This window comes from Hyaena hyaena, unplaced genomic scaffold (genome assembly GCF_003009895.1).
Source record: "Hyaena hyaena isolate Hyena2069 unplaced genomic scaffold, ASM300989v1 scaffold_888, whole genome shotgun sequence".
NCBI classification, from domain to species: Eukaryota; Metazoa; Chordata; class Mammalia; order Carnivora; family Hyaenidae; genus Hyaena; species Hyaena hyaena.
In genome coordinates this window covers 218,507-244,176 of record NW_024081521.1, presented here as the reverse complement: position 1 = coordinate 244,176, position 25,670 = coordinate 218,507, and the positions used below count along the sequence as shown (strand labels likewise).

General features: G+C 35.3%; 1 protein-coding gene across 1 annotated transcript in view; it reads right to left on the bottom strand.

The window, feature by feature from the left end:
- SMC2 (structural maintenance of chromosomes 2) overlaps positions 1–23,580 on the bottom strand; it is a 58,102-nt gene extending 34,522 nt beyond the window's left edge. The window contains exons 1-15 of the mRNA XM_039220420.1: positions 23,450–23,580; positions 22,202–22,430; positions 21,117–21,266; positions 19,072–19,194; positions 18,007–18,045; positions 15,186–15,296; positions 14,957–15,001; positions 13,621–13,854; positions 13,264–13,413; positions 10,454–10,687; positions 8,750–8,909; positions 5,349–5,466; positions 4,511–4,649; positions 4,023–4,142; positions 2,078–2,282 (exon numbers count right to left, since the gene is read on the bottom strand). Coding sequence (XP_039076351.1) covers positions 2,078–2,282; positions 4,023–4,142; positions 4,511–4,649; positions 5,349–5,466; positions 8,750–8,909; positions 10,454–10,687; positions 13,264–13,413; positions 13,621–13,854; positions 14,957–15,001; positions 15,186–15,296; positions 18,007–18,045; positions 19,072–19,194; positions 21,117–21,266; positions 22,202–22,369 — 1,996 coding nt within the window. The 5' untranslated portion in view covers positions 22,370–22,430; positions 23,450–23,580. The remainder of the gene's footprint in view (positions 1–2,077; positions 2,283–4,022; positions 4,143–4,510; positions 4,650–5,348; positions 5,467–8,749; positions 8,910–10,453; positions 10,688–13,263; positions 13,414–13,620; positions 13,855–14,956; positions 15,002–15,185; positions 15,297–18,006; positions 18,046–19,071; positions 19,195–21,116; positions 21,267–22,201; positions 22,431–23,449) is intronic.
- Positions 23,581–25,670: the final 2,090 nt, after the last annotated feature.

Below are 25,670 nucleotides of genomic sequence, written 5' to 3'. Positions count from 1 at the left end.
GAACAATAAATACAAGGAAGGTTAAAACATGCTACTAAATAATGAATGGGTGAGCCAAGGAATCAAAGAATTCCAAAAATACATGGAAACAAATGAAAATGAAAACACAACAGTCCAAAACCTTTGGGATGCAGCAAAAACAGCTCTAATTGGAAGTTTAGGGCCATACAGGCCAACTTCAAGAAGGAAAAAAAAAATCTCAGAAGAACCTAACTATATCCAAAGGGGCTAAAAAAAAAAAAAAAACAACAAAAAACCACACAAAACCCCCAAACTAGAAGGGAGAAAATAAATATTAGAGCAGAAATAAACAAACTCAAAGTGGACTAAAGACAGAGCTGTGAGACCTGAAACTATAAAAACCCAGGAAGAGAATACAGGCAGTGATGTCACTGACATAAGTCACAGCAACATTTTTCTACATATGTCTCCTGAGGCAAAGGAAATAAAAGTAAAAATAAATATTTGGGACTATATGAAAATAAAAAACTTCCGCAAAATATAGAAAATAATCAGCAAAACTGAAAGACAATCTACAGAATAGAAGATATTTGTACCTGACATATCTGATAAAGCATTGGTATCCAAAATATATAAAGAACTGACAAAATGTGACACCCAAAAAACCAAAGAAATGCAACTAAAAAATTAGCGGAAGACATGAAGAGACATTTCTCCAAAGAAATATAGATGGCCAAAAGACACATGAAAAGATGCTCATCAAAATCACTCATCATCAGGGAAATGCAAATCAAAACTAAAATGAGGTATCACCTCTCATTTGTCAGAATGGCTAAAATGAAAACACAGGAGACAAGTGTGTCAGAAGATGTGGACAAATAGGAACTCTCTTGCACTGTTGGTGGGAATGTACACTGGTGTAGTCACTGTGGAAAACAGTATAGAGGTTCCTCCAAAGGTTAAAAATGGAACTACCCTATGATCCACCAATTGCACTACTGGTGCGATTTTGGTATTTACCAAACATACAAAAACACTAACTCAAAGTGATACATGCACCCCTATGTTTATTGCAGCTTTATTTATAATACCAAATTATGTAACCAGCCCATGTGTCCATCAACTGTTGAATGGATAAAGAGGTGGTATGTGTGTATATAATATTATTCAATCATAAAATAGAAGGAAATCTTGCCATTTTCAAGGACATAGATGGCACGAGAAAGTATAATGCTAAGTGAAATAAGTCAGAGAAAGAAAAATACCATATGATTTCACTCATATGTTCAATTTAAGGAACAAAGGAAAAAAAGAGAGATAAGCCAAGAAACAGACTTGTAACTATAGAGAACTGATGGCTACCAGATGGAAGGTTGGTAAGGTTATGGGTCAAATAGGTGACAGGGATTATTAAGGAGTGTACTTATTGGGATGAGCACTGGGTGATGGAGGAGTATGCTTAATAACTGTTTTCTACTTCTACTTCTTATAATCTTCCCTATCTCACAGATAAGCTATTGAAACGTTAAGTGAATTAATGGCATGTTCCTGGCATATCATAAGCTCTCAATAAACATACAGAGGAAACCATAGTAGTATTTCAACATCAGCTCTGAAATCCAACTCTCTGAGTTAAAATACTAGCTCTAACACTATCTACCACTGAGTGAATTACTAAATTTTCCTCATTTAATTCCCTTAAAAAATGGGAAAAAATTCCTACTTTATAGAATAGCTATAAGGAATGAGAAAAAAAAAAGCAAATATGTATATAAGGGTGCCTGGGTGGCTCAGTCAGTTGAGTGTCTGACTTTGGCTCAGGTCATGTTATCGTGGTTTGTGAGTTCAAGCTCCACATTGGGCTCTTTGTGGACAGCTTGGAGCCCGGAGTCTGGAGCTGCCTGCTTTAGATTCTGTGTCTCTCTCTTTCTCTCTGCCCTTCCCCCACTCATGCTCTGTGTGTCTGTCTGTCTCTCTCTCAAAAATGCATAAATGTTAAAAAAAAAAAAAATTAGAAAAAAAAGACCAAACTGTAGAGCACCTGTCATAACATGAATTCAATTAATATTAGCTATTTTTATTCTTTGCAAAAAAACAAAACGCATAAACAACATACCTCCACTCAATGTCCCATGAGGATCAAATACATCACCTCCTAGAGTAACAGTTCTAGTCATTATCCTTTTATCAAAGGCCACTTTTTTTGCATTATCCATATTATTACACACAAATGTTGTTCCAAAGACAAATTCCATTGCTTTCTGAAGTTCTGGTTTGTATTCAACAAGGGAAAGAGCTATATGAACATTGTTAGGGCCAACCTGTGAAAAAGCAACAGATATATCACAGTACATACCACCCCTTTCTTTTCAGATATTATTTTATAAAACAGAAGTGCTATACTAGAAATTTAAATAATACTTACCTAGCACTATTAAGGTGCTAATTATTTAGAAGGTTCAAACTCCTTTTGAACTTTCTAAAACGCTATGGGGAATTTAAGAGTTTTAGAAAAACTTTCAAGTTTAAACACTAAAAGTTCTATAGCTACATAAAATATTCAGCTAAAGCATCAGGCATTATGAAAGCGTCTATTAAGCAGGAGCCAGTACCAAGTTTCTAAATTCAAAATGGACTATGTGGATACATTCTCTTAATTAAAATTAAAATACAGCAGTTGCTGGATCAACAAAATAAAATGTTTTGTTTCAACTATTAGTAATTTGGCTGTTCCATAGTGAATACTTTTTCATTCAAATTAAACACGCTAGGGCACATAAACAAACCAACAAAAACACATGCTATGGCAGCCACCTACCAATCACTGAAGTAAAAACACAACTAACAACTGTAAGAGTCAAAAAAAATTTTTTTAATTCCTCAGTGTTTTTTTTTTTTGATCCAACTACCTTTTCTCAACCTCTGTTTATAATGTCTTCTTCTGCTCATCTTTTTAAAATAGCTAAGCATCCTTTAAGGAGCTTAGTATTAGCAAAAGAAATCAAAATGAAGGCAGCTCTGTTTAACAAATGTTCAGCACTGTCCTCTGACACAGCAGCTACCATTACAAAGTCTAAGAGATGTGGATATAAGTATTTTTGCCATTACCTGAAATCAAAATTTACTACTTACACTGGGACTAGTCTGAAAGCTGAAGTAACTTCCAAAACTTTCCAGACCCATTGGTGATTTTTCAAAGTAAACAAAGTACTAACTAGAATACCACCTTTTAATTACTCTGCACTCGTTTTCTTTCTCCTAATAATATACATATCAGTACAACTGTATTTACAAATAATTTTCATTGAAGGCTTCTCGGTATCAACAAGAACACGGAGTACCCATTTAGTATCTTAACTACAAATGCATTTCTAGGTTTCCTAATTGCCATTTCAACTGATGCTCAATAAAAACAATGGTATCACTTCTGAACATTAGGATTGGCTTCATGTTATTACTACAATCACACAACCATTACAGCCTTTTAATGTACTCCTCTGGTGGGGGGGGTGTGTATTTAACTAATAGCAATACCACTTTAGGTCCACCTTAGCAGCTGACTAGGTATCCCAGTTCCTGCCTTTCTATGCCCAGAGGTTGGAAGGCAATCTAGAAATACTTTAATAGAAGCATCTCTGCAAGACTGATATATACCTTCCAAAATAGTTGCACTGTGGACAGTTTTAACTGTGCCTGACATGAAAAAACTAAAAATTTGGGTATTTATAAGCTCTGTAAATCTATCATCTCAGAGATCAGAAATTTAATGTTATCATGTGATAATTTAATGATAGTCATGTGACCTCACTTAAGGTTTAAAGACATTTTAACTTTACAACTCTGAAATATCAAAGGAAGTTTGTCTTCCACCATTTCTATTCTCTTTCCATCTAATTTCACATAAGCCAACTCTTATTTTTTTTTGTAGCTTAACTGTTTAAAGCATGGTAACAATACAATTTCGTGGTTCTACATATGATTATGTCCCCCAAGTTAATGTCTTCTAACTAAATAAACCAAGTAAGATATAGGGGATAAAACATATAAATAAAAAGACTTACAAGATTCTGTGCGACCCTCAGAGTTTCTGGAGCAATACATCTGGCTGAAATCTTATTCAGTGGAATTATAGTGTATCGACGCCTCAATTCCCCCTTTTCTAGTAGCTTTTTTCCAGTAACCTAAAAAACATTGTGCATTTGAAATAAAGATATAAAATATTAATGACAGAAAATATTCAGATGGAAAGAGTACAAGTTTAGGAATCCACAATTAAACGTTTAGTGCCTACCATCCTGAACAATCAAAAGTCTAAGATTGATAATATGCATTCTGGGTTCCTGAATAAGCATGTGACTTCTTTGGGAACAGTTAATCAAATACAATATAATCAATAATATAATAAAAGTCATTATCTGAATAACTGTGCTTGTAAAGATAAGCAACCTTAGGAACAGCTTAAAACATCAAGAAAGTACTCCATCTAGCAGCTCATGATTTTTCCAGCTAAAGAGCAATTGTAAATTTTTTTTAATTATAATTAATTTACCTCTGTGTCTACTACAACATTGTAGAGCCGTTCCCCAGCCACTAATTCTAAAGCTGTGGTTGCAGAAGTATCTTTCACACTAATCAGAGAAGCTACAAGTCCTTTCACACAATTTCTATTCCAGTTCTTCTCTGGATCCCTAAAATTGAAGAGATGACAAATAATTAATCTAAAACAATAAAACAGATAAAGTGATATTTTACTAGTCAAGAGCTCTTTCTGACAACACTGTAAATTGAAAGAGATGCATATACAGTTTTAAGAAAAACAAAAAATTTTAAATGTTTCAGATGACTGGTCAGCTACTGCTTTAAGTCAATCAAAAAAATCTTTCAGTACACATTATTTTCAATGTAATAAAAATAATGTTGATGTCCTATTCATTATAATGCACATATTAATCTAAGTATTACGTTAAAAAAAACCCATGCAGTAAAACAAATTGTAAAATGTTAATGCAGATATTTACAGAAATTTTGGACTGAGATTAAATTTCCCTCATTTTGGTCTTGAGAATTCCTCCTGCCAACATTTGAAACGTTTCAATAAACATTTAAGAAAAAAATACCAATTAAGGAAAAGCAGCTTACAATATTTTTCATACAAAAATCTTAATGTAACAAAATTTTCAGGCTGCCTTCCAGCTTAATGAAAATATATCTTGGTTAACATTTCAATAAATGTTTAGGGGAAAATATACAAATTAAGGAAAAGCAGCTTATGATATTTTTCATACAAGAAACTTGATGTAAATAAAATGTCCAGAATGTCTTCCCAGCTTAAATAAAAATATATCTTGGCTATTACTATACTAAAATTTAAGGTTTAAATCTCTTACCTGTAGGCAAAGTGAATATTGGGAAATCTGGCTAAAAGAGCTTCATATGTTTCTTTCAGTCTACTGATATCACGAGATAACTGCCTGCGCTTTTCCAGAAGTCCTTCCTCTTTGTTTTCTGAATAGTAAATCACAAGTAAATTGTAATGAAAATTTAAAAATACAAATATTCTGTTTTAAAGAAACTATCAGTAACCTCTATTTCCAAAGCATTCCTAGAATTCAACAATACATTAAAAAAAAAAATCATTCACCACAATCAGGTGGGGATTTATTCCTGAGTTGCAAAGGACATTAAATATTCACACATCAGTGAACTTAATACATCACATCAACAAGATAAAGGATAAAAACCATGTAATCATTTCAATAGATGCAGAAAAAGCATTTCACAAAGTGTAACATCCATTCATGATAAAAGCCCTCATCAAAGTAGGTTTAAAGGGTATATATCTCAACATAAAAAGGCCCTATATGAATAACCCACAGCTATCATATTCAGTGGGGAAAAACAGAGCTTCTCCTCTAAGATCAAGAACTAGACAAGGATGCCCACTTTCACCACTTTTATGCACCATAGTACTGGAAGTCCTAGTCACAGCAATCAGGCAACAAAAATAAAGGGATCCATACTGGTAAGAAAGAAGTAAAATTTGCAGATGACATGATACTATATATAGAAAATCCTAAAGACTCCACCAAAAATCTATTAGAACAGATCAAAGAATTCACTAAGGTTGCAGGAGACAAAAATCCATCAATACACAGAAATCTGTTGCATTTCCATATACTAATAATGAAGCAGCAGAAAGAAAAATTTACAGCTGTACCACAATAAAATACCTAGAAATAAATTTAACCAAGGTAATGAAACTCCTGTACTCTTAAAACTATAAAACACTGATTAAAGAAACTGAAGACAAATGGAAAGATATTCCATGTGTATAGATTACAAGAATAAATGACATTAAAATCTCCATACTACCCCAAAGCAATCTACAGTTTTATTGTAATATCTATCAAAATATCAACAGAATTACAGAAAACAATCCTAAAAATGGTATTGAACCACAAAAGACCCTGAATAGTGAAAGCAATCTTGAAAGAGAAGAACAAAACTGGGAATATCACAATCCCAAAAATTTCAACACATACTACAAAGGCATAGGAATCAAAACAGTATGTACAGGCACTAAAACAGACACACAGAGCAACAGAAGAGAGAGCCCAGAAAGACCCATAATTATATGGTCAATTTATCTTCAACAAAGGAGCAATGCATATGCAATGTATAAGACAGTTTCTTCAAAGAACGGTGTAGAGAAAACTGGACAGCTATATGAAAAGAATGAAACAGGATGCTTTCTTACACCATACACAAAAAAAAATTCAAAACAGATTAAGTACCTAAATGTGAGACCTGAAACCATAAAAGTTATAGGCAACAGCAACATTTTTCTAGATAAATCTCCTGAGGTATGGGAAACAAGTAAAAAAACAACAACAACAACAACTTGGGAGTACATCAAAATAAAAAGCTTCTGTGCAGCAAAGGAAACAAATGATAAAACTGAAAGACAATCTATGGAAAGGGAGAAGATATCTGCAAATGACACAGCCAGTACAGGGTTAGTATCCAAAATATACAAAGAACTTATATAACTCAACACCAAAAAAACCAAATAATCCACTTAAAAATGGGCAGAAGACATCAACAGACATATCTCTAATTAGGACATACAGATGTCCAATAAACACATGAAAAGATGCTCAACATCACTTATCACCAGGGAAATGCATATCAAAATCACAATGAGTTACCACCTCTTATCTGAAAATGACTAAAATCAAAACCAGAAGAAACAAATATTGACAAGGATATGTAGAAAAAGAAACCTCCATGCACGGTTTACGAGCATGCAAAGTGGTGCTGCCACTGTGGAAGAGTATGGAGGTTCCTCAAAAAATTACCAGTAGAATTACCATGTAATACAGAAGAAAGAGAATAATAAAACCCAGTAATTCCACTACTGGGTTTTTACCTAAAGAAAATGAAAACACTAATTTGAAAAAAACATAAACATCCTGCATTTATTGCAGCATTATTTGCAATAGCCAAATTTGGGAAGTAGCCCACGTCTATCAAAAGATGAATGGATAAAGATGTGTTATACATATATAATGGAATATTAGTCATAAAAAAGAATGAAATCTTGTCATTTGCTATGTGGATGGATTTAGAGATTACAATGCTAAGTAAAATAAATCAGTCAGGAAAAGAAAATTACCATATGATTTTACTCACATGTATAACTCAAGGAACAAAATAAGAGAGACAACCAAAAATCAGACCTTAACTATAGTGAACAAACTGATGAGGAGGTGGGTAGATGGGTGAAATGAAATAGGTGATAGGGATAAAGAGTACACTTATCATGATGAGCACCGAGTAATGAATAGAACTGTTGAATCTGTGTTTTATACCTGAAACTAATATAGCACTGTAGAAAAATAAATAAGAAAAATAAAAAAATCAAAGACCTGTTTTATACTTAGTTGACCCTTGAACAACTGGGTAGTTTGGCAGGAGATCAGGAGCACTGACACCCCGTACCTACACAGTTCCAAATTCACGTTTAACTTTTTTATAAAGTAGGCTCCACAAGGAGCGCCTGGGTGGCTCAGTAGGTTAAGTGTCTGACTTCGGTTCAGGTCATGATCTCACGGTTCGTGGGTTCGAGCCCAGTGTCGGGCTCTGTGCTAACAGCCAGCTCAGAGCCTGGAGCCTGTTTGGGATTCTGTATCTTCCTCTCTCTGACCCACCCCTGCTCACGCTGTCTCTCTCTCTCAGAAATAAATAAAACCTTAAAAAAAAATTAAAACATAATCTCCACACTCACCATGGAGCTTGAACTCAGGACTCTGAAACCAAGAGTTGTATGCTCTACCAGTTGAGCCAGCCAAGCGCCCCTAAATCTATGTTTAACTTTTGATCCCCAAACTCAACTACCAATAGCCTAATGTTGACAAGAAGCCTTACTGGTACCATGAACGTTAGCATGTATATTGTATGTTACATATATCATATATTGTATTTTTACAATTAAGTAAGCTAAAAAAAGAAAATGTTAAGAAAATCATAAGGAAAATACATTTACAGTACTCAATGTATTTATCAAAAAACAAAAAAAAAAAAAACGAAAGAGCCTCAAGTAAGTGGGCCTATGCAAGTTCAAATGTTGTTGTTCAGGGATCAACTGTATTTATGAATATTTCTTATACTAACACCCATTAATAGGGTAAGAAAAAAAACAACAAAACTCCCACTTGCTATTTCCTTTATTTGTTCTTTATCAGCAATCACTACCTCCTAATGGTTTAATATGTGTTTCAATGCAAACCTTCATAATTTAGCTTTTTCATTTCAGCTTCAAGTTTTTCTTTAAGTTTCTTCACAGCTTCTAAAGCTTCTTGATCCTTCCTATAGCCACCATCCATCTTCTTAACTTCAGCTTGTTTAGTCTTTAATTCTTGTTGGGCATGTTTCAACTTCATCTGAGCCTGTTATTGAAAATTTAATAGGCTGTGTGAGGCAGATAGTGCTAGTGATTAAATGATCACAGATGCAGATTGGCTTAAGAAACTTCAGCCTGGAAAATGTTAACTGTTTGGTCACTTGCATTAATATCTCAAGAGATCAATCATTTCCCAGTATTTTCTGCTCATAAAACTACTCAGAGTATAAAATGAATATATGCTTAACATAAATCATTAAATAATTTAAGTCCATATTTTTAATACTTAGAAAAGATGACATCAATGAGTCCAAAAATTATATGAAAGAGTAATTGTCATTAGCTTGTTAAATTAAAAACACAACAGAAAGCTAGTAATCAGAACTCTAGTTCTCTCCTTTCCACTTGGGAATGCATATCTGTACTTGGATACCCTTTGTGAGTGTTGTTCAATTAACAGTGGAGAAACTGTATTGAACATTAAGCAACTTATGCAGGAAAGGGAACCTAAGCTGACAAGAGAAGTTTCAATGCTAGGAGTCTGATATGCAAATGCTAGTTTATATAAATGAGTACTGTTCCTTGAAAGCATGAACCTTGAGATGTGGCTGGATGTCTCTTCTCCCCAAAAACTGAATTATTGGTGGCTTTTTCCTAATAAGTAACAGAAAAACTTTGAGGATTTGAAAGTTTTTCTGCTATTGATTTCTCACAAATTTTTTGTGACCTTCATTGTTGAGTGGAAAAGTTGCATATATGTAACAGAAAATGCTGAGCAGGATTGATACAAACACACACACGAACATGCGTATGTATGTCAAGATAAGCCCTCTGTTAAAAAAAAAAAATGTGTGTGTATATAAATGTTTTTCTGTCATCAAAACTCTTACATTCACAAGACTTTAAAAGATCACAACTGGGCCGCATGGGTGACTCAGTTGGTTAAGCATCCGACTTCAGGTCAGGCCCCGTGTCGGGCTCTGTGTTGACTGCCAGCTCAGAGCCTGGAGCCTGTTTCAGATTCTGTCTCTCTCTCTCAGAAATAAATAAAACATTTTAAAAAAATTTAAAAGATGCACAACTCTCTAAACAAATTAGAAAGCCTTTACTGACAAGCCTCAAAGGTTATGAAATCAGTAGACTAGAAGTGGTAAGTGGGAGGCAGAGATACTTCCAAGGATAAAAGGTAAGAACCAAGTGTGGTGGCCACAGAAATGGAGAGGATGTTTGTTTTCCTGTTAAAGCTTACAACTTCGACTTAATGTTGTCAATAGAGAGAGCCAGGAAAAGAAGAAATCAACCTCAAATATTCCATATAATACTATAAATAGAATAAAGCAGCATTTATGCATTTACAATTTCAACTAACCTATACGGGTATTTAATATTTTACAGCATCTTAAACTATCATCAATATTTAGCAGTTAGCATGTTTGAATTTCACGGTGTTGAGTGCTACCGAGTAGCAGAGTAACAAATTTCTTGACATTGGCAATTGTTACAAAACATTGAAAACAATCAGATCACAGGATAATGTGAAGCAGCTTCTGAAAAAAATGCAATCACACAGTGTTTAATGTCTATATTTACCTGTTTGGCTTCTGTCTGAGCTTTACTTATGTCGTTTTTACAGGCCATCATTTGACCAGCAAGAGTTGCTTCTGCTCCATCTTCATTACTAGACAGTCCAGCGGAAACAGCGTTGAAGTGCTGCTGTGCTGCAGCCAAAGCTTCAGCATCTTTATTACTTGCTTCTTGAAGGGCGTTCAGCCCATCTGTTATCTTTTTAACCTCTTTCTCCTTTGCTGCTAAAGTTTTAGAATCCTTTAGGAGAGTTTCAGATTGAAAAGTATTATGTTTTAGGAAATACATCAATTTTTTCTTATCTACCCTTGTGTCATCAAATTTCATAGCAATTTGAACTGGGCATGGTTAAAAGGAAAATAATTTAACCATCCCAACATTAAATACTTAATGCTCATTTTGAAATCCACCCTCTCTGTTTTTAGGATAAATGTATTCTTTTACTATTGGAAATACTTCCATTCTGTGTGTGATGGTCTAATCTAGAAATTAGCTAAAATAGCATAAACAAACTATTTGAAGCAACTAAAAATCACTTTCTAAAGCTCTAAAATTGAATAACCATCCTACTCCAAGCCTCAAAGTAGAGATTGTAGGATAAAGAGCATGTACATGAAAACATATTTATAAACTATTAAAACTATAAAATTTAAATATTAAATACTTGTGGAAACAGCATTATTAATACTTAACACCTTTTAAGTTACATATACTAACACCATAAACATGAACAGACCAGTGCTGGAAAAAAACACAAAAAATCCAGCTATATTATTTACATGAAAGTGAGCAGAAATTTTGGCCCATATGTTTAATTCATGACTCATTAGATATTTACTAGAGGTTTAGCATGTACCAGGTATTGTTTTAGACATTAAAGACACAGTTTCCTCAGAGACCATACATATATTTTAAAGAAGCAGACATACTAAAAAAATAAATAAAGCAAGGTAACGTGACAGAAACTGATGGGAACTATTTTAAGAACAATGAAGGGAGGCCTTTTCGTAATGACATTTTGAGCAAAAAAAACCTAAGTGAAATAAAAGGAGTGATCACGCTAATACTATGGGGACACACACTAGGCAAGCTCTGTGAAATATGCTTGGGTGTTTGAGGAACTGTGGTGGAACACAGTGAGCAAGTGGAAAGGAGCCAGGGTCTTGTAGGCCACGGTAAAGACTAAATTTAATTACACATGTGACTTTGAAACCATTAATGAATTTTAAGCACAAGAGTGATGTGATCCAATTTATATTTTAGATTCTGTAAAGAACAGATTGTACAGTGTCAAGAGTAAAAGCAGGGCAACTAATAAGGACGCCACTACAGCATCCCTCACAGGAGGGGATGGCCTGCAGGTTAGCAGTGATGGACATGATGAAAAGTGGCTGTATTCAGGAAATACATTTAAAGTAAAGAGAATTTACTGATTGATTAGATACAGAGTTTGAGAAAAAAGGGGGAATGCAGGAGGACTCTAGGATTTCTGGACTGAACAATTAAGTTAACAGTGATGCCATTTTCTAACACGGGAAAATTCAGTAACCCAAGGAGGTTTAGATAAGAGTTTTATTTTGGATATGTTAAGTTTTAGACATTTTGTTAGTCATCTATGTAAAAATGTCAATTAAATCACTGGACAAATAAATTTAGAATTCAGTAAAGGAGTCAAGGTTAATTATAGATCTGAAAGGCATCAACATACAAATAATATTTTAGGGCTACAGGGCTGGTGATTAGCTAAGAAAGGAGTATATATAAAAGAAGTCTGCCCTAGCCTCGGGGCATGCCAACATGTTATTTTGATTTGTATTTCCAGACTGGCTTCAATATTCCTATATTCAACTACCTAATCAACAGGTCTACTTAGATGTCTCAAAGGCACCTCAAGCCTATTATGTTCACACTGTACTTCTTCCTATTCTCTGCTAAGCTAATGGTAATGATATTCCCAATGGTCAAAGACAAAAATCTGAAGCATCCTTCAATCCCTTCTTTCAACAACTAATACAACAACCAACCTGCCAGGTCTATCTTGTTGGACCTACCTTTATAATACTCATAAAATTCCGAAACTTCTCTCAATACACCCACTTAAACTGCATTTATCCAAGGGCTATCATCCAGACTGGTACCTACTTCTTGGATTCCCTCCCTATTCTTCCCTTTATCTTTAGGTTACTCTCTAAACATCAAAAAAAGTACTATATAAAATATAAAAAATGTTCCTCTGCTCAGCCAACTCCAGTGTCTTCCCATGTCACTCAGAATAAAGGTCAGTGTCCTTCACATGTCTTTTAAAATCACATGTGATCCTACACCTTTTATCTTTCTGCATTCCTACTCCTTAGTGCCAAAGAGCCACACTGATTGATCTCCCTGTATTTCCAATACCTTTGGCACCCGGGGCAACTGCTGCTCAGCCTTGGTACATCTTCTCCCACAACCAATTTATTTACATAGTTCTCTGACCTCCTTCAAGTCTTATTAATGAAATATCACCCTCTCTCAATGAGACCTTCAATGGTTATCCAATTTAAAATCCCACGCTGTACCCATCTCCCTTATATTCCTAAAACTCTCCCCTGCTTTTTCTCCAAATCTGTTATCACTATATAACACACTATAGATTTCCCTTACTTTATCATTCTCATTAGAATGAAGACCCAAAAGGCTTCTTGTCATCTGTCATTTTGTCCACTGCTATATCCCCAGCCCTAACAACCAAACTTGTTCCACAGCACACACTCAATAAATATTAATAAAATGGATAAATGTATCCTAGTGAAATTAAATCGAGCTTATTTACTTACCTCAACCATATTTTTTTCTAGCTCTTTGCGTTTGTTCTCTTCACTTGCCAGATTTTTCTTCTTGAGATCAAAGGCACTTTGAGATTTAGTATTAACTCGCTGAGCTTCTGCAAGAGCATCTTCTAAAGATCGTAGTATACCTCCAATTTCCTATAATCAAATGCACCCAACCCAATCAGCATACTTATAATTTGTCCATGTCATCATTTTCCTGTAGGACTTCTCTAAGATTTACTTTTTATAAGCTATGTTATCACATGTTAAGATTAACAAATCATTACAGAAGACAATGTCAGTAAATTTTAGTTACTGCAAATTTTTTTCACAATATATGATCTATTCTTACATATGTCTCACCTTATCTTTTCTTCTTTCCAACTCTTCTATTTCATGACTAAGTGCTTTTATTTTTTTATCATTCTCAGACAATTTTTCTTGAAGCTTTACAACTTTATCTTGCATTTCTTTTAACTCCTCAGCTGAGCGTTCTTTTGTATCTTCAGCCAGCAAAAACTGATAAGCAATATATAAACGACTCAAATGTTCTATTTCCCTCATTACTTTTTGGTACTCCAAGTAGGAAGACCTTTCCTGGAAGAGAAATCACCAATGAAGCATAACTCAAACTTCATATTTTCAAACAAACTTATAAAGACTCAAACTACAACAACATGTATAAAACTTCCCATCACATAATAGATTTTGTCTTAGATTACTGATTATGGATTATAGAATCTTTAACATTAGACTTCTGGCTTTTCAGATAGCATCATACCATCTCCAGTGAATCCTATGTGGTTGTTTCCTCTAATATATAAGCAGGCAGTTGGGATTAACAAAGAAATGTAGACATAAGGTGCATTAGACTGGGAGTAGTACATAGTCTACAAAGTACACAACCACCAATGATACATTACTACATGTATTTTGAAGTACTATTTACCAAGATGCCTACCCAACATTCAATCATGTAACTATTTATAAACATTTGCCCACACATTACTAAACTTGATTCTGATAAGGACCTGCTAGGCCAGACAGGGTAATAACTAAAATCCCTAACCACAACTTTTCAGATTTTCCAATAACATCCACATTACTATATGGATTCAGAAAACAACTGAGAAGTATCAAGTTTTAATCAGCACTTAATGAAATCCTAAATGTATAACTTTAAAACCAATGTGCTATAAATGCATTTTTTCACTGAAATATTGTCAGAGGCTAAAATGATAGGAAAACCTGGACATTTGTTTCAGTACCTTTCACTTACCAATGGTCTTGACAGCAGTAATTGCAGTGGTAGCCCCTATTATTCTAGAAATTATTCACTCTACCAAAAGGATTACTAGGAGGGCCATATCCTCAAGATATATTGTTCTGCTCAATTCTACCTCTCCAGGAAAATCCAGACTTCTCTTCACAAAGTAATATAATCTGGGAGATCATTTTCTGAGATTATGAAGAGCAATCTCCAAAATCATTATGATTAGCAGATATGAAGAACATGTCCTCTATAAGCAGAAGTATGATTAACAAGTACCAACTCTAACTTCTTATCTCATCCCATAGAAAAATTCCTGAGAAGTGGTGTACATTTCATCTCTATGTGCATGATCTTGAATACACTGAAAAACTGTCACCAAGTTTCAGAGACATTCTAGCTGGCTGTCCTTACATACACAGTATGTACCTCTTTTAATTTTTGAATAGTTGGAGTAATCTCTTCTTCAAGTATCTGGAAAACAAAGGAAAATCAAATTTTTCAGTATGTAAAGTACTATTAAAAATTTTGAAAGGAAAAGTAGCATGGAAGTTTAAGGAAAACTGGGCCAGGGGAAATTTCCTCTTTATAAAAGCAGAGAAACTCTAGATGCAAAATTGCTCTCTTCTCTAAAAACAGCTTATATAAATTTAATTACCGTCTTAATTTCTTTCAGCTTAGCCTCTTTTTTTTCTATAGTTTTCTGGGCAGCTATTTTTTTATATTCATACATCCTGGTTCCAGCTGCTTCTTCTATCATGGATAAAATCTGGAAAGACAATTATATTAATGTTTCAAGAATACAAGATAAAGAATCTCACTGGAGTTTACATTATGTATATCATTTAAGGTCTTAACCTCAATAAGTATTCTTACCAAAATAATGGCCCAACTGGACCAGAGACATTAAGTACATAAAAAAATGTATATATTACCCACAGCCCTAACATTCAAGAAACATTCTGGCCTTTACTCCAATTCTAAAATTGAACTTCATGCTACACTGAGGCAGAGTAAATAAATCTCTTTCAAAATTGAAGCCAGCGGCATCTGGCTGGCTCAGCAGGTAGAGTGTTCAACTCTTGATCCTGGGGTTGTTGACTTTGGGCCCCACATTGGGTATGTATATTACTTAAAAATAAAAATTCAAACATAAAAAAAATTTAAGTCAATAATTCCGCTCTCCTCTTTCCCTTCAAACATAAGTCTAAAAAAAGTAAAACCTGCCAACATTCAGTTTTCATTTTAAAAGTTTCTACTTAAAATTTTTCCAAGAGACCTCAGCCATTTTGTGCCAACAGGATGAAGCATGACATAACATGTGCATCCCAACTGTGGCACCTGCTTTAAGAGCTTGGGCAAGTAACAATTATCTCTGTGCTGCAGTTTCTTCATCCATAGGGTATGGATAGTATCTCACAACACTGTTGAGAATCACACAAAATAATTCATGTGAAAAACACTCTGAAAAAGGCAAGTACTTATCAATTACAATTTTCTAAAGAAAACAATTTTACCAGCACTCCTTTTTCAGAAGCTTCTACACACCATCAATCCTTATCTCAAGAGGATTATTTCTCTCAAAACTATTCCGATTTCTATGTATTCGGCAGGTTTAAAGTTAGAAGTTTCCCTTAAGACTTTGTCTAAAGAAAATATGCATGACCTTCGTTCAAATCAGACTGCTATTATCAATTGTCAGTTTTCTCCTTAGTTCTTCTCAATAGAAAATAGTAACTACAGAGCCTTTGTTCTTGTAGAAAACATTCATTCTTTCATACCCCCTTTCATACAAGGGGGCTCCAAGAAACAAACTTAGTCTTAATACCTTAAGCAATCCACTGAATGCAAGAATTAATTTCTCTCAAATCTTTTTCTGCAGGGTTTAAGTCTGACATGGAACACTGGCTGAGAAAGGCTGCTTGATACAGTCAAAATTTCTTTTAATACTGGACAACAAAACTCTTAGAAGAAAACACAGGAGATTAAGCTCCTTGACATTGGTCATGGTGAGGATTTTTTTTCTGGATTTGACACCAAAAGCAAAGGCAACGAAGGCAAAAATAAACAAGTGGGATTATATCAAGCAGAAAACCTTCTGGATAGCAAAGGAAAGCATAAACAAAATGAAAAGGCAACCTAGGGAATAGACGAAAGCAGTTGTAAATCATGAATCTGCTAAGGGGTTAATATCCAAATACATAAAGAACTTACATATATAACTCAATAGGAAAAAAAAAATTAAAAAACAGGCAGAGGATGTGAACATTTTTTTCACAAAAGATATACAGATGAAAGGTACTCAACGTCACTAATCATCTGGGAAATGCAAATTAAAAACCATTGAGATACTACCTCTGTTAGAATGGCTATTATCACAAAGACAAGAAATAACAAGTGTTGGAGATAATGTGGAGAAAAGGGAAACCTTGCATACTGTTGGTAAGAATGTAAACTGGTGCAGCCATTATGGAAAACTATGAAGGTTCCTTAAAAAATTAAAAATAGAACTATCATATGACCTAGCAATTACATTTCTGGGTTATTTATCCAAAGAAAACAAAGGCACTAACTTGAAAAGAAATCTGCATCCCCATGCTCCCTGCAGCATTACAATACCAAGACATGGAAACAACCTAAGCGTCGGGATGAACGGATAAAGAAAATGTTGTACGTATACACAATGGACTACTATTCAGCTACTAAAAAAATGTAATCTTGCCATTTGTAATGTGGATGGAACTGGAGGGTTTTATGCTAAGTGAAATAAGTCAGAAAGAGGAAGAGAAATACTGTATAGTCTTACTTGTATGGAGAAGCTTAAAAAAAAAAAAAATCAAGCTCATAGAGAACATATTAGGGTTTTCCAGAAATGGGGGTTAATGGGTAGGCAAAATGGGTATAGGTGATCAAAGATACAACCTTCCAGTTGTAAAGTCCTGGGGATATAATGTACAGGATGGTGACTACAGTTAATAATACTGTATTGTATATTTGAAAGTTGTTAAGAGAGTAAACCTTAAAAGTTATAAGAAAAAAGTTGACACTATGTGGTGATGAATGTTTATTAGACTTATAAGGATCATTTTGCAATGTCTATATATACTGAATCACTATTTTGCACACCTGAAACAAACAGGTCACTTATACCTCCATTAAAAAAATGTTAAAAAGGTCTGCTCGACAATGTCCTGCCTGTGCTTTTTCTTGTACATTTCCATTTAATCCTCAGAAAATACCTGAGGTAAGGATTCTTGACTCTAATTTATGGATGAGGAAACTAAAGCTCAGAAGGTTATGTCATATAGCTTTAAAAAGGTAGGGTGCCCAATAATAACAAAACAAAAAAAACTTTTTACAAGTCACTTTTAATGTTCTTAAGAATTTTAAGAATGGAAGAAACTGTTTAAAATTTGATTAAGAAGATTAAAACAGTATCTACAATTATTACTTTTATTGTCTATAAATAGTATCTTTACCTCTGGAGGTTTCATGTTCAATACTTTTGTAATTCGGCCCTGAAAAATAAAATGGCAGTTACTATAATAATAACAAATTAGTCACCTAAAGGCATACATATTCACCTGCAATGAAGTTGTTACATCCTAACACAATCTTTTGCGGACTTTTTCTCTTACCTACATGAAAAGATGCCTCTTCTAGAATTGTGCTATTCACATTTTTATTTACCAGTAATATGCGGTTATTAAATAATACAAAGTCAACTCAGACCATATTTCTGAAATAATTTAATGATATAGAAGTCTCCAATCTCCAGTAAGTATATAAATACATACACATATACAATTTAGCATAATTGTTGGACATTGCCTGATTTTTTATTTTTTACTTGCTGAGCTCCAAGATAATTTCTAGAAATAGACTGCATACTTCTGGGTCTCATATAGAATAGTAAAATGTTTTATTTCAATGCCAAAATATCAGTACCAAAAAAAACCCAGAAACAAAATCCCACTACCCAACTCTCAGAGCATCATATTACTTAGGCTTTAGATCCGTTTGAAGTAAATTTCCAGCTCTGAGGCTGTGATATACTGAAAATGTTATTTTGGTCCCATCAGGATCCTGCCTTTGACCTTGCAGTGACATTCTAAGAGGATAGGTGGATGGTTCAAATAAGGTAAAGTAAGGACAAGATAATATTAGCACTTAATTTTCATTTGAGGTCTCTATATAAGAAAATTACTTAAAATTTTATATTTGAAACAATAAAATGCTTGAGTCCAACACTTTAAAAAGAATATATTATGACAACATCTTTTTAAAAATTTTATTGTGACCATGTATTCTTCTTATAATAACAAAATAAATCAAGGAAAATTATTTCTAGACATTCTTCAAACCTCAAATGTATACGTTAGAACGCATCAGTACATATAACTAAATCAACCTCCTAACAGGTGCCCAAACAGCAGTGTAATGGAATATAAAAAATGGAAAACCCAAAAGAAGCAATTCCTCTATTATAGTAACTTAAAAAATAAACAATGTCAAAGCTTATATGAAGGCCACAAACAAAATACCTGCATGATGAGAAAGTGAGGGTTGTTAACGTTAAGGCCAACAGAACAGAAGAGATCTTGTACTCTGGTATTGTTTGCATTTACTCCATTGATTAAATATTTATTTCTACCACCAATAACCACCTAAAACGGAAATATTTTAAAAGATATAAATGAATATATATGTCTTGAAGTAAGATGATACATTTCCAAATATATTTCACTTGTTTGTTCGTCTGACTAATGATAAATAAAATCAGTCCTGAATAAATAATGGAAGCAGTATGACATGGTCAAAAAGAACAGAGTCAGGACAATTGGTTTCTAATCCAAGGACATTACACGCACAAGCCTAACCTCTCAGGCACTGGACTAGAGCTCTAAGGTCTTTTGACTTTGTTTCCTAGTATGTATAAAACATATTCTATCCCTAATCACTCTTTGGAATTTTCTCACCCTCAGAGGTTAACCCCCCCTTCCTCTACTTTTTAACTTCCAAAGAACAGAAGTCAGATAGTTTGATAGCAGTGTGATAGTTTGATCCTTGACAAGATTCTAAAAGTAGTCAAAAAAGACATGACTTGTGAATACTTGAGAGAAAAAGAGAGATTATGGAGCTTCAAAGAACAACTTATACCAACCAGACACTAGCAGGGTCACACTCTACTAAAGCACTTACATTGTCACTTATTGGATATAATCATCTCACTCATCTTATTTTGAGGTTCTTCTTCTATCTGTATTTCCCAGGGCCTTCAAGATTGCCAGCATACACCAAACACTTAATAAAATACTAAGTAAGTGTTAATTCATTTCTTTTCTTGACAGAAGTATTAAGCTGATAAATCATATACTACATTTGGAACAATAAACCTAGGATACACATAAGTATTTTAACAAAGTCCTTCTAACCAAATTTTGGTGAAAATACAGGCATATGGGCTATATGAGGACTGGAATTTTAGGTAGATTAGTAACAGACTTACTAAAATCCTAAAAGGTGGTATTTGATGGATGCTTAAGGACACAGAACAGGATTTTGTCTCAAACTAGTCAATGCCTTATTTTTCTTTAACTAGAGGTTTTTATTAAAATAGAAAAGGGAATCTATAAGTTACATAATGCTAAGATGGAGAGTCAACAGGACTTAACAGAATTTTAAAAAATAAAACTGACAAAGTAGAAACACTGTATGACTATAGTAAGAAAAAGGGACCATGTATGTTCCCTGCTTCGGTTTCAAAACCCTGCTTACACACAGAAATGGCAGTAACACAGCTAATAACACACATCTATAAAATCAGAATGATTTTAAGTTAAGTGGATATGAATTCATAATGTATTATGAACCCTCCGAAGACATACTGGGGTAAATTGGAGAGTACGTAAAACGAAAGAAGTTTTCAGCTTAATTCAGCTTAATCCTGTCCTTAGGAGACCAATTCTGGTACGTGCAATTTTTGGTACCATGCATTAAAAATAATTTTAAAAAAGGCATAAAAAACTGGAGCAAATTTGTATTCGGTGTGATCAGACAAGTGAAAGAAATAGAAACAATTATCAACTGAAAGACCTAGAGAGATTTAGCTTAAATATTAAATATTTAAACACCTAAATATTAAAATATGGAAAACATTAGATTTGTTTTTTGATGCTCCCAATGAATCAGATTTAATGTGTAAAATTTGATGACAGTACTTCAGCTCATTTTACAGGAGTAACTTTCTAACTAGACTTGTCCAGTGACAGAATAGGTTACCTCAGAAGATCCCAAGATCCCAAGTCCTATAGGTATTCCAGTACAGAGAAGATTCAAGTATGGTTCAAGATTTAAAGCAGTTAGTGCTCATCCTGACTGACGGCTTTTTAGATACCTTTCAACCTTCTTGGTAAATGGTGGAATTTGCATGATCAAATTTTTCACATAAAAAAGATATTTTTAAGAAATCTAGTCAGTTTTTGATCAATTTTGCTCATCAACTTTCTCTCTTCAGCAAAGGCTTATTGCCAAAAAAAAAAAAAGTATCAGAAGTTCTTAGACATACAAATATTTAGTTGTCACTCACCTGCCTTGTTACTGTAATTTCATCATGAACCTCAAATCCTAAAGGACTTTGCTTTTTGTCAGAATTATCAAATGTGATTGACACGGAGGCTTTGGTAATACCAGCCTGCCCATTTTTGTAAACTAAATCTTGTAAATTAGAAGCCCGAACCTAAAACAAAAGAAAAGTTTGTCAATTACAAAACCCCATGTTGCATAAAATGGCACTATAAATGGATTTCTTGCTGTTAGAAAACCACTGATGTATTCACTAAGTAGCCAGCCAGGCAAGGATTGCAAGGAAAATGGAAAACCACCTAAACCGAGTGCCTTTCCCCACAAAACTGTTCCAACCCTGCCATGAATTGTTTTCTATTCGTTTCTTAGCTAGGGTTCATTTGAAAGATTTAGGAAGACAGCACCTAAGGATTTCAATACTCATCCAATCCCATAAAATCCTGAAGAGGCATTATAATGCACGGTGAGTAGGTAGGAATATAGCCTCTGGAATAAGACTGCCAAATGCCTGAGTTTGAGGGTTGCCCCAAACATCTTAAGGGGATGAACCTTAGGCAACACTAAATTTCTATTTTCTCATCTAAAAAATAGAGTAATAATATCTACCTCTAAAGGACTGCAGTGAAGTATATTCACTGTACTTAAACTCTGTATGAAAACATACTGAATAATTCTGTATGGTTATTTCAGAACTTGATACATAACAGTCCTAAAGTACTTGTAAGCTGTTTGATATTATAAGACAAGTTATTTGATTCTTACAAAAAAACTTTACTGAGCCCCCTCCTAATGGTGAATGCAGCCAAGGCTTTTAAAAGTGCCCTAGATAATGTCAACTATATTTCATTTAAAAGTGTCCTGGATTATAAAAAACTCAACTTTAGTCTAATTTTAAACAAAGAATGGTAGGTTAAGTCCAATAAAAACCCAATAGAAATAAAAAAAAAAAGATAATTCACATAAACATAAAATGCAAATGAAGAGAACACTGACAATAGTCTCCAAGTTCAATGAGGAGTCTCTTGAGGCTCCTCAACTTATAGTTCACATATATCAGCAAGTATAGTTCACATATATCAGCAAGTTTACCTGAGACAGGTTGGAAATGCCCAGCAAAAAGCAGATGGAGTCCAGTATGTTGGATTTCCCACTACCATTTAAACCAGTGATAGCATTGAAGAGGGGGTCAAAACCATTGACTTCAGTCCTCTGAGCATAGGACTTAAATCCCTCAAGAATGATTGACTTAACATGCATCTTCACTACTGACTTGGACAGGTAAACTTCCGCTAGGTATCAAACAGGCCACAAAGCAGTTCTGTACAAAACAGAAATACAATACGTGGAACAGAAATCTGAAATCATAATGTCTGCACAAAGACTAAAACATAAAAATGACTTAATAGCTTAAGAGAAATTAAAAAAAGCCACTTGCTGAGCTCTTTCCTCTGATGTAAAGACACTTTTTCCAACTTAATTAGAAGTTAATTAACCATTATTTCAACCTGGAAGTCAATGACTTAATTTTCCAGGCTTACTTTCCATCTTTACCATACTCTTAACTGAAACTGATTATTTCATATCTCACTCTCTTGCCCATAATGTCCTTCTCCCTGATACTGACATGACTCACTCTCCTTTACTACACTCAGACTTTGCTTAAATGTTACCTATATAAAAACGCACCTGTCCCCAACCTCTCACTCTGCTTTTTCCTTGATTGTACTTAAAGATGAGACTAAACAGGGGCGCCTGGGTGGTTTGGTAAGCACCCTGATCTCAGGTTCGAGGGTTCCAGCCACGCATGGGGCTCTGTGTTGACAGCTCACAGCCTGGAGCCTGCTTCGGATTCTCTCTCTCTCTCTGCCCCTCCCCAGCTCGCACTGTTTCTCTCAACAACAAACATTTAAAATTTTTTTAAAAAAGTATGACGCTACACTGTACTTACGTATTCGTCTACCCAAACTACCATAATGAAAGTTCCTGTAAAATCTTCGCCTACATCCACGCTGTACACCCTAATAGTGTATGACTCGAGGGCGCGGGGAAACCGGGGTGTCAGTCAATATTTACTAAATAGATGAATCCCACATATCTTCAAGCTTCTGTTTTCACTCAGCCTCTTCCCTTGCCCCAGCAGGCCTTTCTAAAACTTGTTTGCAGCACTCCAAGGCTGGAGAGGAAGGAGCGATTCTGCCAGGAACTCTTTAGGACTACTTTCAGTCTGAGGGCCAGTCTCACACTAACCTCTCCCTCCGCGCACACAAATAAAACCTTACCCTTCTCTTTCGCCCGGAATGCCAGACAAGGCCTAACCGGCCCCGCTCACCCACCTACCTCACCGCTGCGCCAGGCCCTCCTGGCTTAAGATTCCCCAGAAGCTACTCCTGGTCACAAAAACGAAAAGCGGATCCACCTCTGCCTGGCCTCGGGCGCTACCACGCGAATTCCAACATAGTGGCCAAAACACTCTCACCGCGATCTACACCCTGGCCGGAAATATTTATACCTTTGAATTTCGGCGCGAGCAAAGGACCCCACATCCCCTGCCTATTTCATTGGCTGGTGCCTACGAGATGCCTGATTTAGAGGTTCCATTTTTCCCTCCCATCAGACACTCAAAGTGACAGGGGGATAGGAAAGAACGCCACGACAGTAGCAACTGCAGGGATGCAAGAGCTGGGGCCTGAGGAATAAAGAAGAAAGTGGCATATGATGAGCTCGGCGTCCGGCACTCCTCGGGCAGCCCCATACCGCAGCCTCGGGGCCTCGCGCTTCGTCGGCCCCGCCCCACATCGGGTCCCATCTGGCCTTCGGCGGTCGTGGAGGCTCCGCCCCGTCCAGAGTCTCGCGGGTTTTGGGGGACTAGCTGGTGCGGACTGCAGCATTCTCACAGCCCTGGAGCCCAGGAGGCGGGAATGCTTCTTACCGGTGTTAAGAATGTATTTCAGAAGTCTCAGAATTTGCCCGATTTGTCTCGGATTTATCAAAAATGGAAGCTGTGCTTTGTCGGTGCTAGAAAGCGCGGAACTTCGGGGCACTGTGGGGCGCGTTCTGGCTCCGCCCCTCGCGGCTCCGATCCCTGGCGGGCTTTTTCAGCTCAAATTTTGCGTGTGGGAGGGACGTTAGGACTCGCTCGTTAGGACTCGAGAGCTGTGCTCATTCCGGAAGAGAAACTGTGTGGGGCCTGCAGTAGGTGGTGGGCAAAGAGGTGTTCCCTGCACTAAGTGAAAGCAATGGCAGAACTAACATTTTACAGAATTTCTTTGGAAACAGCACAGTAATATTTATGGAGCTTTGTGTGCCAGGCTGGGTTCAAAGGGCTTTCAAATTCTGTAGTGACTCTGAAATCCGTGATATTGTTCTCATTTTACAGGTGAGCGAACACAAGTCAAGCAACTTAGTCCAAGTAATAAGTGGAGAAGCTGGGATTTGTTTCCAAGCAGTCTGGCTTCATATCGCGTATTCTTAAATGGTTATATACTATTCCTCTTCATGTTCAGAATCCAGTACCATTAATAAGATTCTTTATTTATCAGTGTGTGCTGTTCTCAAAACTGACCAATGTACTCACAGTTGAGCATACTTCCTATAAGTAGGGAGGATAGCGTCATCTATTCCTGTGTGATGTATGAAAAGATAGTGTAGCTGGTGTGCTGTTTTAAACCATTTTATTTTCTTATTTCTTATTTAAACCATTTAAATTTTCTTCACCCAAGAATGTCTTTGCATCATTGGACACCAGTAAAACTATCAAGAACCGCCAATAATGGGCCTATGTTTTGAAATTATTCTCTAAGAGGACAAAATAAGTTTGCGAGGGGGTTAGGTTTGTTTACTAAAGAACTATTTACTCTCATATCCCACCCCCTTCTATAATGTCACTGATTACTGGCCTAACATCTTTCATTTAAGCATTTATTTTTGCCTTGATTTCTGCATCCCCTACATTTTACAGCTCACGTAGGTTCTATTCAATGTTTAAATTAAGTTTTTAATTTTACAGCATAGTGAACATACATTGTTATATTAGTTTCAGGTATACAGTATAGTGATTCAACACTTCTATACATCACTCGGTGCTCATTACAACAAATGCAGTCCTTAATCACCTATCTCACCCATGCCCCCACCCACCTCCCCTCTGGTAACCATCAGTTTGTTCTCTAGTTAAGAGTCTGTTTCTTGGTTTCATTTGTCTCTTTGCTCGTTTGTTTCTCAAATTCCACATGAGTGTAATCATAAGGTATGTCTCTCTCTGATTTATTTCACTTAGCCTTATAGTGTCTGGCTCCATCCTAATATGTTACAAATTCAATTTTAATATACATTTATATACATTTATTTTCAACTATGTCTCCATCACTTTATGAGTAAAGAATTTTCATTTTCCAACAAATCTAAAAATGGGTTTTACCAAGTTGTGAAATAAATAATTCTTTGGGGTGAAAATGGACACTTAGCCTTCGCACTTATTTGATAATTCATTTATATATTTAAGTCAAATGGATGAAAACATATGCAAATACACTTTTGCTGGATGAGCACTTCTGAGTAG